Source organism: Daphnia pulex, chromosome 6, assembly GCF_021134715.1.
Source record: "Daphnia pulex isolate KAP4 chromosome 6, ASM2113471v1".
Lineage (NCBI taxonomy): Eukaryota > Metazoa > Arthropoda > Branchiopoda > Diplostraca > Daphniidae > Daphnia > Daphnia pulex.
In genome coordinates, this window is record NC_060022.1 from 5,822,135 (window position 1) to 5,838,470 (window position 16,336).

Genomic DNA, 16,336 nt, shown 5'->3' on the forward strand with positions numbered 1-16,336 from the left:
TCACGAAATCATAACAAAAGAAACAAACACACATGCAATATCTGGTTAGATCGTTGGAGGCAATAACAACCAAGATGGCAGCAGCGCTGAGAATCGGTTGGCAATGTACAGTTAACCAACGAGCAATAGTAAGTCAGTGGAGAGAAGGAGAGAAGAAAAAAGAGAAAGAAACAACGGAATAAGGTAACAACACAACGCGTGCTTGCAACATGTTGTATATTGTGCGCCCTCAAATGGTGTGTGGCGCAGGCTCGTGGATGTTTTGGACGATGGCCAATCATTTCGACATATTCGACCAACATCGATTGGACATTTTCACTTCGCAAGAATTAATGACTCCAGGCAGGTTAAACCGGTCAAATGATATTAAACAGTCGTTATCTAAAACGAGACTCTCATTGTTGTTTATCGATACCAATCTGATTCGGAATTTCACGGAAAAAGTCAGGCAAAAGAAAAAAAGAGGGACCAAGTTTTTGTGACCACTAAAAGAAGTGTGGGATCCCCCTCATTCTTAAAAAAAAAAATAAAACCCTTAAACTAACCAACCCGTTCACAGATTGATTATGTATGCCAAAGCAGGAGGGAGGAGAGATCCTATCTCTCTCTAGAATAAATACATAATTTCAAAGAGAACCAGAAAATGCAGGAATTGTCCGGCACCGGAGCCATTAGATTACATTCTAAGACCTGATGAAGATGGATGAGATCCTCATTGGAGGCATCAGGGGAACGTGACAGGCATTTCAAAAATCATTATATAAGCAAGAGTTGGAATGTTTTTCATTCACTCCTTCAAATGTGGCGAGCAAAAGAAAAATCCCAAAAAACTCAAGTGGGTCGATAGTTCTACATCTCTATTTCTAGCCGCCGTCGCCGACTTCTACACCAGACGACGTCATTGACAGCATCAGAAGCAGCAAGGCGCGTCCTTTTTACTCCCACCCCCTTCCTCCCATCCAGAGAGATGAATGGCGATGCTTACCATGGGCAGCTGCGGGAAGTAAGGCCGCCGGAGCAATACCCTCAACCATCGGGGGCTTAAGCGTGCACTCTCTTTCTCTCTCTAGTCTCTCCTCCTCCTCCTCCCCCCTTAAAACAGCTGGCGGTGGCTGGGCGCCGTACACCAAAACTTCTTCTCGATAACAAAATAAGAGTCGGCCAACAAGCAAATAGATAAAAATGTTCAAACGGGGACTTGACCGAACGTTCCCCTATTTTCTTTTAACGGATCATTTTCTTATGTGACTAGTAACTGTGAATAGATTCATTGGAATTTCAAATCCTCCCAAAGTATCCCCCTGCTATCTGTGTGTATGGGGATAGCTTTTGCCTGCCTAATTATTGGCAAGGTTGAAGAGGGTAAAAGGACCTGGCGACCGAAGTCGGTTGTTATCTTTTAGGAGCCTCCTCTTGAGGAGAAAGAGATCCATCAACAAGCAGACCAGCATTGTTATTTTTCCCAGAGAAATACCTTACAAAGTTATTTTATTTAAAATTCAAAAAAAAAAAAAAAAAACTGAAAGGGAAAATTCCACGTTCAAGTTCCGCCCTTTCTACCTCCCGTCCCGTCTGAAAAAGGTAAGGAGGTAGAAAGAGGTGTGCCAAATAGAAAAACACAACAACGTACCTCTAATCAAATCGACGACCTCGGCGTGGTTCGACTGGGTCACCCACGATCCGTTAACCTATTCAACCACAAAACACACACAAAACAATGGGAAAAATTATTATTTTCAGAAGAAGAAACGAAGAAAAAAACAAAAAATAAATGTCCTTTTACAACAAAAGAAATCAAACCGAGTCAACTGAATACCTTGATAATAATATCATCCTTAAAAATGCCGGCTCGCTCAGCGGCTCCGCCTATGAACATAAAAAAAGGGGTAAAGAAACCAAAGAAAACAGAAAAAAAAAATGACAAAACAAAAAATACATAATCGAATTCTACCTATTATCATGCGAAAATGCTAAATAAATAAATGTGGAAACATTAGAAGGGATAGACAGATAGACAGACAGAGAAAAAAAGAAGAAGAAAAGACGGAGAGACAGAGATAAAATATGTCATTGATAGCATCGTCGCCGAGAAACACCTGCAGGAGCAGGGAGGGAATGATCAAAATAAATATTTGCGCTACCTTCACGAACGGTTTGAACGAAGACGGGATTGTCACCGGCCACGACGAAACCGAACCCTCTATCGTCTCGGTTGATAACCACCACCCGCGACGGCGGATTGGAATGGCTGGCGTTATTACTACTGTTGTTACTACTGCCGCCAATCAGGCCGCCGTTGATTGACGACGTGCCGTATTGCGACGGAGCAGGGATCCACTGCAGCTGTGGCGCACCTCCTTGGAATCCGGACCAGTTCGGCTCGTTCAACCTAGAAGAGGGAGAGAAAAGAAGACATATTAAAAACCAACGTTAAAAAATAAAGATAGCCTCTATAAATAAACTGTTGATGTAGTAGTCTCGCAGTTGTTGCGTCACACAGATATGTGTACGATAGAGACGGAATTTTTCAGCATTTTCTTTTTCATTTTCAACCCAAATGCAATCCACTTTGAAAAATGAAAACAAACTCTTATAACAGCAATGACATCATCATCAAAGGCCCTCTTAAAAAATCGTTTTCAGTTACCCGGGAGTTTCCGGATGTACTACTCACATATACAACAAGCTGCATTGAATAAATAAATTTACAAATTGAAAAAAAAAGAAGCTCGCACAGGCGCATGATTTTGCATCAAGATTTCTTTTTAACATTTTGTTTTGCCTCCCAACAGTTGGATACAGGACTTGTGCGTTGTTTGTTATCCCGGACACACAAAACGTCGATCATATTACCGCGCACTATCATCACCCAGAAACAATCTGGCATCGAGAAGTGAGGGGGTCAAAAAGTCTCAAGTTCTTTCGATTCAAAGTCCAAAAATCCCATTTTCTTGATTGTTCTCGCCCCAAAAAGTCATCGACAAATAATTCTTTTCAAAAAGGATTGGGACAAGCCACTGGTTCATTGTGTGGTCCTTCAGAGGGTGGTGGTACGTAGTGGTGTGCATTGCAGGTGGCATTTTCAATTCTCCTCCCACCTTTTTTTTCTTATATTTCCTTATAACCAACGCGTCTACAAAGAAAGAAAGAGAGAAAATACGCCATTTGTTTCCTGGGCCATGTCAGAAGACCTTGGAGCTCCTCGAAGGGGAAACCTGAGAGGGTGGCCCCCCTCTTCGCTCTCTCTCTCTCTCTCTCTCTTTCTTGTTTAACCAGGGCCCCATTTTTCCCAGTGTTTTTGGACCGGACACGGAGGCCTTTTAAGATTTTTTTTCTTTTTCTTTTAAACAAAATAAAGCATCCTCTTGCCTTCTCTCCCCATTGGGAACCGTATACACCAACGACGAGAGGAGCGGTTGGAGGGGAAGACTTGGCATACACAAAACGGCCAGCACACTACTGGCAGTGGTCTCTGTATACTGTATACACAAAATGCACTAATGTAAAAACAGGTCCTGTCGTCGGGAATATTCTCAAGCAACTCAAGTATATTCCACTCGTAAACACGATGAGAATTGAAAAGATGTGTGTGTGACGGGCGTGGTAGATTGGATGAGAGTAGCGGTCGATTTTCACCGGAATTATCCGGCCAGAAAGAGCTTTTCTTTGTGTGTACGTACGTTGCGTTAAGAGAAAACAAGAGGAAAATCCATCATCACACGCAACACATGCGGAACTTGCTCAACCCCTAAAAACGGCTACAGTCCTCCCAACCACCAGCAGCGAGCAGTAGAGAGAGAGAGGGAGAAAAAAGGAAAATTTTCAAGCGGACATTAGTTCAGGTTCTCTGCGTTTTGAATCTCTCCTCCACTCCCTTTTCGAATTAAATGACGACGGACGTACTCGCTTATAGTGCAGGCGATTCTAATGGAAATTCACTCTCAACGACGGGCTTTAACTTGGCTCACGAACGCTCCGTCACGTTCCAAGCCTTGTTTAAAACAAGGGCTGGACCTCTACCCTTTCCTTTTTTACTTTTCTTGATTTCCCTCCCCCTCCTTCTTTTGTTACTTCTTGAGAAAAATGTACGGTTAGTTTCGAGTGGAGTCGGTCGGCACGCTGGTAGCGACGAAGAAGAGAGAATGAGAGAAACGGGAATTGGGATCACGTCATCGTATCAGAAAGGGCCCAGCCCTCCAAGAGACAATTGCCACAACAGGAGACTGATCAAAAATGCCTTGAATCCCTTCAAGCCAAACAAAACCTAACCATCGTGGCTCATTTTCTCTTGGCCCCCATCAACAAAATGTGTGTGGGTGTTAAAGCTGGGTGTGGATCCAATGCCTGACATGAGTCGCAGAGTTTAGTTTCTCCTGATGGCTTTTCCAGCCTATCGGTTATTTCCTGTTTACAACCACAATCTTCTCACCTCACGAAAGAATCTTAACTGGAAATTATGAAAGCAATCATGAACAGAAATTAATATATCTCACCTCTCTTCCAAACTGGTCAGCGTGTTATCCATACTTTCATCGAGATATCACTCATCCACTAGGCACTATGGCTGCACCCATAGCATGTAATGACACATTGACAAGTGTAACACAGTGGAAACAGATTCCTCAACAGACAAAAAGTCTGGGACACGGCCAAAAAGCAATGACAAATCACAACGCGAGATCTAAACTGTTAGCCAATGTGCAAAATGTCAAACTGGAGGCTGTCTGGGGAAGCAGGATAGAAAAAAAACAACACAAGCTGTTGAGGCACAAACAAGAAGTTGATGAACAAAGTTAAGGCCAAAAAACGAAACTAATCCTGAGAGATTCGTTGTTGCATTCAACTTGTGGATCCAATCAATGAAGCAAAACTGTTCTTGATCTTTCTTCGGCTTCTTTTTTTTTCTTGGTGTATGAGTGGTTGGCACACCGCCCCCGCTGCTGTGTTGTATATGCTCTGGGCGTCTACTGAAGAGTGGGAAGCCAGCAATATGGCCGCCAACACTTGTCAACAAAAAAACTCAAAACAACACTTAGGCCACCAGAAAAGGCAAAGCAGGGCTGGGAATAAAGCTATTTCTTACAAAACTTTTCTCAATCGTTGGTATAAAGTCACTTGATATGCTAAAGAGAATCAAGCACAATCCGTTTTGACGATTCACGGGCTACTAGTTGTAATGCGAAAAAAATTGGACAACTTGCATCCCCGTGGCACGATACAGAAACTTACAACGAGTTCGAAATTCATCCACAGTGTGGCGCTAGTTGCTGAAGCGCGTGCGACTCGCCGAGCTTCCCACGAGAGATTTGAAAAGAAAAAAAAGTTTGACACTTCCAATTATATCCATAATTGATATAAACAAAAGGATTTGTTATTTGTATACAAGCTAGTGTTTACCTTTCTCAACACTTGTTTTTAACTTATGACCTCCAGACATTTTCACACGTTATTTATAATTTCTTTATCGCAATTCTAGCGATATTATTATAGCTAACAGCATTTTAAAAATGGTTAATTTCTGCTAAATTATCTAAATGCGATAAGGATAAAAAAAAACTTGGAATAGAAATCTGGCACAAACAAATTTATGTGAGATAATGTGATTAACATTTTGTGGTTTTTTCCTCTAAAAAGAATATCTGAGATTTGTCACAGATTCCACACAAAAAAATAGAGCGGGTCCCATGGAAATAAGACACGCTCCTTAAAAATAAAAAGAAATCTAGAACATCATTACTGGTGGTTTTTTAAAAAATCGTAAAAAAATCATGGAGATCCGGGAAGTCGGTATATGTTTGTCAGATGAAAAAGTCAGCCACAATGCATATATAACTCAACTGTATAAATATAGGATAACCAAACACATAACGGGAACTGGGCAAAGAGGAGGTTATCCAACAGCTGGAGCTGACGCGGTAAAAAAAAAAAAAAAAGTAAGCTAATGTATTTTACCAAAAATCTGACCTGGAAAAATCGGCATACAGAGGCAGATGTTGACTCCCTCGAAAAATAAAAAAGTACTGTTTGAGTTTGCCCTACAATCGGTTCAGAGTGTCAAAAAAATGAATAATTATTTTTATCCCCACTGCTTTAATGGATTCGCACTCAATAATTTACAAAAATTTTTAATACTTTTTTAACTTTTGTTAGATACTTTATTCATATATCAATTTTGTAGAGTCACACGAGTACACAACACGGATCACATTAGAGGAAGATTGTTTTGTTTTTTTCTGTAAGCTGCTGATACGTTCTTGTAGGAGATGTCATTTTGGTAAAAAATTATGAACAGATGTTAAATGAAATAAATAGAGCCAAATAGGATGCAAATTTTCACACGTCACGCGGTAATATATATAATAATAATGCTTTCGATTATGTCGGGGGCGATTGGCTTATTGGAAGACGGCCTTGATCTTCGGCCATTTTCTGTAGGTGGGCGTGATATTCAAAAGGTTCACTGACGACAATACTGGGATGCCAGGGTGCATTGCTCGGTGGACCTTGGCTGCTCTTTGATGATGAAATGTCTGGATTAGAGCTACCTGGTCTCTTTGCGAAAAATACCGGCCTGATTGTCGGTTTCTTTCCGTTTGCAATCGGGATAGATTTCTTGGGAACGCTTTTGAAAGCCGAATGGCCTCCGCCACCAGTTGACCTGATGGGCAGATAAGGGCTGAATTTCCAGTCGTGTTCGAGCTGTTGCTGTTCGTGTTTTTGGAGAAGACTGGCCAGATATTTGCTATCAATCGGTTTCAATTCTCCGTTGTGTAGAGCGTTGTAACCGAAAAACTTCACCTTGGAATGGCCTTGCGTGACCGTGTACATCGCGCCTTTGGGAGACATTTTCCCCATTTTGTAGTACGGGGCCGACGCCTTGACTTCAACTTCTTGGGCGGCCGATTGCGGTTTGATCGGGCGAACGCGGGGAATGTTTTCTTCGTAAACGGACGTTTCGTGAATCTGAGAGCCGGCTACGTGCTGGTCATCCGCAAGATTGGGTAAGCCGTGAGGCACAGAAAAGATGTTACGATCGTCGTGATCTGTAGAGACGACGCGTATGACTGGTGACGGTGACACTAGCGGTACATCGGATGCGAGTTCTGGTTGATGGGAATGATCTTGTGGTGACGGGCTACTATAAGGAAACTTTCCAAAACTTGGTTGAAAATTGCCGTGGAGTTCGGGAATCGATGGGATTGTCGGCCTGAAGATCTCATCAGTTCGGCTCGGTACTGTTGCGGTCGTCGTCGCAATTTCTTCCACTGGAATGGGAGGAACAGTTGTTCCCCTTGTTGTTGTTGTAGTCGTCGTCGTTGTTGTTTGTATTTCTTTTTCTTCTGCTGGCGAAATTGTTGTTGGCGAAATTGTTGTTGGCAAAATGGGTTGTCCGTCGAAATAGCCTGTGATGATATCGGCAGAATCTCCTGTCGGTTGTGTCCTCACGTCGTTTCCTGATTCACTTCCGGATGTAGCCATTTTAGATCGGACGACCACCTCGGCGGTTTCTGATGGAACAAAGTAATTCTGATGGAGAACTGACGCGCTTGTTCTCTCGTCTTGTTGTTGATGATCCTGCCCATTTTGTGGTTGCTGTTGTTTGTGATGTTGGTTAATATTGGTTAAAACGTTGGGCTGTTGTGTCAAGTCACTAGCCGCAGATGGTTGATGCGAAATGTCCGCTGGTAATGGTCGGAATTGATTCCACAAAAAGTCGAGTTTCGGCGCTGGGACGATCTTTAGGGGATCTCTCTGCGTGATGTGCACGTTGGAATCGGCTATCACGTCACCGTTATTTGTCGGTATGATCCCTGCGACGTAGTTGGAACGGGTATCCGGTTGCTCTGTGGCCGTGACTCTTTCCGTGGCGGACGAGACGGGTGCGAGTAAAAAGTTCAACGGGCTGATGTCTTCGGAAGTGAAAGGCACGAACCGAATTGTCGTCTTGGTCGGGCCTGTGGTCGGTTTGGTTGACTGATGACGAGTCGGTTCCGATGGATAGGCAGAGGCGGCGACAGCAGTGCCAAAGTTCACTTTGTTGGGAGATTTAAACTGGGTCAGAAGGGCATTCCCCTTGACGATTGCGGGTTTGGGGATCGGCTTTGGCAACAACTGAGGTAGATAACCTTGCGGAGGGGTTACCACTTTGCTTTCGTGAATGACACTCGTCGAACCAGCGATTTCCCCTCCACCAACTGCTGCTGGTCTGCTGTTCAGTTTGAGAAAGTTCTTGATGGTTTGCGAGTTGAAATATGAAGGTGGGATCAGTTTCGGTAAATTGGGATACAGGGTCATCACCAAGTCCAAAGCGCTCGAATGGGATTGGACAGGAGTTGTGGGTTGAATGGTAGGTTTTTGAGGACGATGAGAAATATTTGGATCTTCCTCGTTATCTTCTTCGTCGTCTTCTTCCTCCTCTTCGGTCGAAAATCTCGTTTCCTGTTCTTCTGTTTCCTCAACTTCTTGGTCTTCTTCCTCATCGCCTTCCTTGCTGTGATAAATGGCCGGTGGCGGACTAAAAACAACAGGTGTTACCGGCTGGTTCTTGTTCACTAGAACGACACGCGTGGTAACCGGGAAAGCTTGAATCAATGGGTCTTTGCGCCGCAGAGGAATGTAGATGGATTTCTCCGAATCAGAGTAGTATTGATGATCTTTCCTCGACACGGCTGGCAAATAAAAACTACCCGGCGGCAGAGAATAATCGTTCTTTTTAATCAAAGAATCGTCTGAAGTCGATCGACTTTCCATTTCGAGTGCGTCCCTGATTTCACTCCGCTCTTCCGCTTTTACCTCTTCGTCCGCTTTCTTTTTCTCGTCTTGGGTGACAGTTGCTGGTACAGGAACGATGGGTTGAGGCGGATGGGAATAACCTATGGCCGCTGATGCGGTTGTGGTCGATTCGATCCCGGTCGTCGACGACATGACCCGGCCTATAATCACATCCGGTGACCCAGTTGGGGAATTGCTACCGCCGACTCCCATCGTTTCGGATATCGGGCTCTTCTTTCCCACCAGAACTTCGTAGAAGCCTTCGGCCGAGGCAGCTGTAAGAAAGGGTAGTCCTTCGTCTACCTTGCGGAACGTGGAAGCCGTGGAGGCCGTTAAGGCCGTTGGAACCACTTCTGTGACTACCGGTCGAGATATTGGGTATGGCCCCGGGTTGTACGGCCCATTGGAGGCCTGCCAACCGTCGGAGCCGTCATCACTGCGCGCCCATCTGTTGGAAAGGCGGTCCACATTCAAACTGCTTCCGTGACTGATGAGTGCGATAGAAATCCAGCACAAGATTTGCATCGTAATAGCTGAAGCCATTACGCGACCTAAAAAATGGCAACATAAAAAAAAAATCCTCAAAAAATATTTATGTACCTAGTAAGCCTTCATCGAGCACGACCTCCGGCATAATAATGTAGAGGAGCATTATTGCAATAAGCAAACTAAAATACACGCGATCATGAATGTCAAGTTTTTCCCATTTCTTTCTTTTTTTTCTTAGAGTCTGAACTATTATAACGGCGTGCAGTGCAAAGCCACACACGGAAAATAACCGTTGACAACAGTCATTCGCTAATGGCGACTGTTCGTTTTGGATGTTTGGAAAAGTATTTTTATTGCAGTGGGAATTTTTTTTCTTTTATTAGCAAAAGAAAAAGAGAGAAAAAAAAAACTTTATTTCGTATTTACCTGCAGTGAGTTGAATCCGTAAAATTGTTTCGCAATGTTCTGCTTTATTCACTCACAGTGTAGTGGTTCCCTTAATTATTATTATAGATTTGATTTAGCTGTTTCGGACCGTTCAACTTTGAATATCCATCATCACAGGAAGGGGAAGCACAATCACAGTTTTTTGGGGGTTCTCTTCTGGGCGGCACTCAATTTGACCGCGTCCAGGCTGCGGTAGACTGGAACATTTCACGCTCGGTTGGCTTAGTGTAACAAACCGATGGGACCTTTGTCTATCTACGACCAAGAACTTCTTGATGTCAAAGGGAAATAAACGATTTTGAATTGAGGCTGAAATAAGTGATTGCCGCAAGACAGCAACTTTTTACGATCGTTCTCCCCAACTATTTGATGGTTCCGCAGAGCAGCACGTCAGGAAGAAGACTGAAGAAAATTTGAGGAAGACTCCTCCTTTTTCGTTCGGGAAAGAAAAGCAAGGTAAAAAGAAAGAAAAAAAATGCACAACAACAATAACAACAGCGTGAGGTAGAAAAATAAAGGGGGAAAAAAGTAGGTGTCTCTCTCTCCCTCGCTGCCTGCTGTTGCTTCTTTCATTGGCGGGAATAACCGCAAGCCGAGCATGCAGTCTTATATTCTAGGACTGCAGGTTAGTGGGCCTTTGTGAGACCTCTGGAGTTTAATGGGCTATGTTTAACGTACGTTCCATACAGTCTACTGCGGGAAACACACGGCAACCAAACGGCGACGCTTCTTTTGTTATATACAACAACGACGAGCTCTTGTTTCGCACGGGTGTCAAGCCCTAGAGTGAATGTAATGTGCCTTTTGCGCCGCAGGTGACTTGCTTCTCATAACTTGGAAAAAGAACAGAACCTTTGACTGACAACCAAACAGAGGAAACGGGACAATATGGGCCACACACACACGCACAACGTCTCTCGCTTAATTATCGCCATGTTTTCCCAGCAAAACTGGATTTTATGAGTCCCATCCACGTGCGATGGGAAAATGTACATAATAATGCCAGTACAGTACAACAATGTGTCAACACAACAATCGATCAACATTTCGTTTGACGTCTCTATGCATATGAAAATTTAAAAAAAAAAACATGCGGGTACCATTAAGAACTGGACGTCGGAAATCAGGCTAGCCTAAATCCGCCAAAACGGTTCCTGATTACATCCAGCCTACACACTATGTCAGCCTTTCTTTATGGGCCATTCTCTAAACCGGATTCCTTTATTTGATTTAATTTTCTTCAATCGTCGCCATTCATCGACAAGTTTTATCTCAAAGAAAGACGGTAAAGAACTGCAACCAGCAGCAGCCAAAACCATCTGAAACTGTGTCAGTGGACTAGACAAAGGGCTGTTAAGGCGAATCCCTCCCGCCCGGCTAGGTCGTCTGCGTATTACCGTTAGCTTGGACGCACGAATGCTAAACCTATACACAGCCCTAAATATCGTTTGTTAAGCCTGTGTTTTTTTTTTTGCGCACATCATACCTTCATGTTTGGCTAGAAGGCATGTAATTGAGGGGCTGATTTTCTGGCGCTTCTATTATTCATCATCAAGGTACAATGTTCCATTGAGTAAGTGAGCAAGAAATCAACATCTGCTGTGATTCCTGAGGCTGTGTATCTAGTACGACTTCGACCTATTTATCATTCAGTAGATCTCAGCATCAGTAATTTTGGTGTAGGTAACACCATTAAAAATCTTCACACGATTCACCGCTCAATTTAATTTACTACTACTACTACTTTCTGACCTATTTTTTGTTGTGAAATTTATACTACCGAAAAAGAAATAGACTTGAAAACGTTCTCAGTACCGCACACGTTCTTTTGTTACATTTTTTAAATGTTTGTCCCTTCTTCAAGAGAGCCAATTAAAGTGGCCAATTACAACCGGAAAAATTTACACGGCTGATGTTGCGATACTGCCAGGGTTGATAAAAAAAAGTCCAACGGGAAAACGGACGTCATTGACCCACTATAAAATCTAACCTAACCGGACTGTTATTTGCTTGGGCGTGACAATGACTCTCTTCGTTAGTAAGTGCACTAAAGAAATTTGCTTACATCCACATAAAAAAAGTACAAATGATTTAGAGTGGAAACTCATTGCAGAATGAGGAAACACTAAAAAGGGGTTGAATTTTAATCCATAAAATAAAACTTTTTTTTATAACGCATTGTTTACTTGGCTGCGTGTCACGAAAAAAGCATTATAACTTGATCAAGTTTCACAATAGTAATTATGACGTGACCTCTTCTTTTTTCCAAAAATAAACCGCATTTAAACTTTTTTTAACAAGTCTATGAAATAATCGGACGCATAGTTAGTATTTAAAAAAGGGCAGAAAATTTTACATAACCGATTATCTTTCGTCATTCCTCTCATGGATAGGAGCGTCAACACTAAGTACTAAAAATGTAGATGAAAATTGTCAAATAATTGCGATTGAGCCAGCGCAAGTTAATTGGGTCTGTTTGTTCTCAGTTTTTAAAACTCGGTTGCTTGTTATTATGCAAAGCGCATCACAGTTAAATTGCGTGGAGCTGAATTATGCAATGCGAAAAGCTTTCTGATGAAGCAATTTCGTTAAATTTCTTTAAACTTCATAGAAATATTTGGAAAAATCTTGTTGGATTTATTCAAATTTTCAATAGCGTCAAAGTTAATAAGTGACGCGCATGATAAAATGTCCCGAAATATTTGCCAGGCTGGTCAGCCTTCAAATTGCACTGAATAAGTTGGTGGGCATAGCTTTAAAAAATATTTAAAAACATAAACTGTTAAAAATAAGCATAAACAAAGCCAGGTTATGGTTGTCAGGACTCAGGACTTGCATCCATATAACCACTGTCGTTTCAAAATTGTGTGGAAAAACATTTGATGAGTGCTGTCTACTGAGTAACGGTGTGCGGTAAATTCCAATCACGAAATAAAACTAGGTGTTTTTAAATGACAATAATCTGATAACATTGAATCTAAACTGAATTTACCTTATAAAGTCTTCTTCTAAACCACTACAGCACCTGTTACGACACTGGATAGTAAAAAAGGGATCTGCAACAGCTGGACAAAAGCTTGACCATGTCGGAGAAGTTGTTGCAGAGGAAAAGTGTGACGACGACACAAATGATGGTTGCTGGATTGTACGTCGAGGAACCTCTAAACCTGCGTTTGAATAATATAAAATCCAGATGTTAGGAGTTGTAGATTGATGTAGAAGTGAAAGATTGCATGGATGCAGTTCGTTTGGACGAAACCATCATCACAACTGTTTTTCAACGCAAAGTCGTATACAACTATAAAACGTCTTTTCTATAACTTTGGGGTGGTGGTGGATTTGGTCTGAGTAATAGAATTATTCTACATTACTCTGATTAGGTGTAGCGTGTAGGACTGGTACCGTGTGGTAAGTTGGTAGGCGGGCAAGGCGGCTAAGCGAGCTCTGAAAAGCAACTAGTCTTTACAACAATTTCATGTGATTAGGTTTACTACTGTTTGGCAATAGCTCAGTAGATTGGTTTTGAGGTGAGAATTATTTTGTAAACACACAGACTTCTTTTCTTTATTTAAAAATGTATGGTGTGAAAATGACAAGCATTATTTTACGGTCTGATAATGTTTGGTTGAAAATTCTACTTGGGAAAAAATTTATTTTCACCTCAACAGCGTCATGGAAAGAACCGACTGATGTAGATGAAAAAACCAAAAGAAGACAGCAACAAATTGAACGGCAAAAGACTGATTTGGCACTATTTGGACCGATCATCAAAGAAAAGAAAACAAGGAAAAAAAAAGAAATTAATACTCCTGATCCCATTAAAGTTGATAATACAATCAATTCAGAAGAACTATTACCAATAAACTTGTGGAATTTACCAAAAGAGCAATTCAAAATCACCAAGGCCCCTTACTCGAAGAAACATTTGATGCCAACTGACAACACAATTTCCTCTGAAGGTACTGAACATTCTTCGTCCATCAAAGATTCAAAAGAAACCTCAAATAAAGTACCACCAAAACGAAAACCTTTGGCTGAAAAAAAGGTTAACAATGAAATCACATTTTCAGAAAATATTGAACCTAGTACGCCATTTTTCAAAAAAGATGAGATTATTCTCCCTTTTCCCATGGTTCTTAAAAAAGAATGTACTCTCCCAAGTTCAAAAGAAATCTTATCAATTGCAAGTGCTAAAGTTGATGTTCCTAGCGTAACACAGGTGTTGAGTAAGACCATGTCAGATAAAAGTGAAATGATGTTGGCTATGTGGCGGAAAAGGAAAATAGCAGAAGTTGGAGAGGAAGGACTTAAGGAATTCATGAGAGGTCAGTAGTATATTGTTATTTTTTTCAAAATAAAATAAAATGTCATTTTGTGCATTGACAGTTGATATGATGTATGCCTTAACACATTTTAATAATTTTTAGAATCTAAACTGACTGGAAAGGAACTGCATCTCAATATTGAGACTTACTTACGAGGGGTGGAGTACAATTCAGTTAAAGTTGAGCCACGCATTTCTGGTCATTGGCTAAGTATGAAATCGATTTTGGGATCTCTAGAAGACGTCGCGGTACTAGAAAGCTACGTTGTACATAAACAATTAAAATATAAAGGATTTGTGGATTGCGTTTGCAAGTACAAGTAAATAATTTAGTCATAGAACAAGATTTTTGGAGTATTTGGTATAACTATTAAATATTTTTTTTCAGGGATAATTTAGTGGTTGTTGAGTGGAAAACATCTCAAAGAACTAAGTCAACTTTACAGGATGCATACGACGATCCCATTCAAATAGCTGCCTACGTGAGTTCGTCTGTTCATAAAATTTCATTTCCATTAATTTTCATTAATAGATACATATTTTTCTTTTCAATTTAGATTGGTGCAATAAATGCTGATGAAAGATATCCACTAAGGGTAATAAAAATGATCAGTTTTGGAGATTTAATCTTTGCATCTCCACATTACAAATATTTCCATTCTAGCAGGTGGAAAACGCCTTGTTAGTGGTCGCATATCCAACTGGTCGACCTGCCAATGTTCTAACTTTAGATAAAAAACTGTGCGAGCACTATTGGAACGAATGGCTTAAACGCTTGGAAGCATTTAATGAGCTCAAGAAATCTGCCGAAAAACAGTGAATGTATGCTGGTGAAGAAGAATGAATGGGCTGTAAGGCAAATCATCCACCAGCTATTTTATCAAATCACAAACTTGATCTTGAAAAAGGTAATTGAATGTATTGATAAGGCAGGAATTTCAAAGTCAACATATTGTGTATTCAATCCTCAAGTACGAAATCGGCCAATCTGTATACAAGAAAAATCGTGTCACATTTTTTATACTTTTCTTCTGCTGATCGAGCTAGAAAAATTCAGCAGAACATGTTACAAAAATTGCTCGCCGTGGCTATAAATTTCTTACGGTATTTTATGAAGAATATTAAATCATTGCCCGTTTGTGATTGATCGATTATCGATTTAACACAGGAACTTTGGCATCTTGGGCTGATTAAATAGTCATAAACGGTGAGGACAGTGCACACTTGGCATGACGAAATGAACAGGCAGCATAATCTTGAATTCAATGGAAAATATTTACAGTACAATTGGATGAGGATTTTTGTACAACCTCGGAGTCGAGAATCGGAAACACGTTTGATAAAGAGACCGAAGTTCATCTTTTTAATATTTACATTGGTGGCAAGGAAGTTGTGTGGTTGTGTGTGTGTCAAGCGCGTTGCGGAACCTACCACGAGGAGCCTTAGATAATTCTCCCAAGTCACGACTTCAATCTCAAATTCGGATGAAAAATAATTTCCAAGTTTCTTTATAGCTCACAGACAACAACTATTTTGACTGAAGTTACAAGACCACCGGCCTAAAAGTTGCGATTGTCTTCTCTTCTTCTTCTCGGCATTCCGCATTTAGACACCTTGACCCGCATTGTAAACCTTTTTCTCCAGCGAGAAAAGGGAAGAGACGCCGTGCGCTGACACGCACGACACAGTACATGATATTCATAAAATTTCTGGTTTGAGTAGCCTCTGCCATCTGGATCTCATCAAGGTAGTTGGAAGTCGTCGAAGAGGAAACTAGAGGCATTGACTGGCGACGGCACACAACAAGGTTCATCAGCAAAAAAAAAAATAAAGTACCAAAATCAAACAGAACAAAAGGGATTTCAAATGACAAATGAACTGGTTAGCTTGGATATTTATAAGGATTAGGATGGAAAACGGTTTTGAAAAACAAGAGGCAAAAAAAAATAATAGATTTGTATACAATATGATGGGGTAAATTCCTTTGTTAGACGTGGGTTGCCAAAGTACCCGGTTTGAGCTGGGCTTTGTTTGACACGATATACTGAGAATGAGGAGAGACAGCCGATGGAGGTGGCGTCCGTGCAGGCGCAACTTGAGGCGCTGGACCGCTTCTGACCGAACCGTATGTCGCTAGACCGCCGTTTAAGTGTGGCGGCGGGAGCGACGTCGTCGAACTTCTTAAGTAGGGATTGCCGTAAGCGGCCGAAAAGCGCGGATCGATGCCTGTCATTGGTATAACTGTGTGTGGGTTGGTGGCGTACAACGAGGCTTGACTATTCGATACGCCGGCTGCACGAAAAC

General features: G+C 41.5%; 4 protein-coding genes across 21 annotated transcripts in view; 1 reads left to right on the forward strand and 3 right to left on the reverse strand.

Moving 5' to 3' along the window:
- Nucleotides 1-5,215, reverse strand: part of LOC124195459 (rho guanine nucleotide exchange factor 11-like) — a 39,477-nt gene extending 34,262 nt beyond the window's left edge. For 11 of the 12 annotated variants that reach the window (XR_006875201.1, XM_046589885.1, XM_046589884.1 and 8 more), the window contains exons 1-4: nt 4,494-5,212; nt 2,142-2,389; nt 1,817-1,866; nt 1,631-1,688 (exon numbers count right to left, since the gene is read on the reverse strand). Coding sequence is in view for 11 of the 12 variants with exons in the window: in XM_046589885.1 (XP_046445841.1) it covers nt 1,631-1,688; nt 1,817-1,866; nt 2,142-2,389; nt 4,494-4,525 (388 nt within the window). In the remaining variant the exon portion in view is untranslated. Of the gene's footprint in view, nt 1-1,630; nt 1,689-1,816; nt 1,867-2,141; nt 2,390-4,493 lie in introns of all 12 variants that reach the window. The other variant, XM_046589879.1, reaches the window with a different exon arrangement.
- A 917-nt stretch (nt 5,216-6,132) lies between these two features.
- LOC124195461 lies at nt 6,133-10,124 on the reverse strand. The gene is made up of 2 exons (XM_046589886.1): nt 9,688-10,124; nt 6,133-9,323 (listed from the first exon to the last, which is right to left on the reverse strand). Exon 2 carries the CDS (start codon nt 9,313-9,315, stop codon nt 6,376-6,378), a length of 2,940 nt encoding a protein of 979 aa, XP_046445842.1. The 5' UTR covers nt 9,316-9,323; nt 9,688-10,124; the 3' UTR covers nt 6,133-6,375.
- Nucleotides 10,125-13,105: 2,981 nt separating this feature from the next.
- On the forward strand, nt 13,106-15,044 carry LOC124195466 (mitochondrial genome maintenance exonuclease 1-like). Of its 4 annotated transcripts, none has more exons than XR_006875205.1 (6): nt 13,203-14,033; nt 14,136-14,352; nt 14,421-14,514; nt 14,590-14,628; nt 14,700-14,940; nt 15,005-15,044. XR_006875205.1 is itself a non-coding variant. In XM_046589892.1 (5 exons), the coding sequence occupies exons 1-5, from the start codon at nt 13,283-13,285 to the stop codon at nt 14,850-14,852; spliced, it is 1,257 nt and encodes a 418-aa protein (XP_046445848.1). In that variant the 5' UTR covers nt 13,106-13,282; the 3' UTR covers nt 14,853-15,044. The 4 variants fall into 4 exon arrangements, 2 of the variants coding, with proteins under 2 accessions (XP_046445848.1, XP_046445847.1); XR_006875204.1 differs by having other exon boundaries at nt 13,204-14,033; nt 14,697-14,940; XM_046589892.1 differs by having other exon boundaries at nt 13,106-14,033; nt 14,697-15,044.
- Nucleotides 14,969-16,336, reverse strand: part of LOC124195464 (irregular chiasm C-roughest protein-like) — a 70,880-nt gene continuing 69,512 nt past the window's right edge. For all 4 annotated transcript variants that reach the window (XM_046589887.1, XM_046589888.1, XM_046589889.1 and 1 more), the window contains one exon: nt 14,969-16,324. In XM_046589887.1, the coding sequence (XP_046445843.1) occupies nt 16,020-16,324 (305 nt within the window). In that variant the 3' untranslated portion in view covers nt 14,969-16,019. The remainder of the gene's footprint in view (nt 16,325-16,336) is intronic.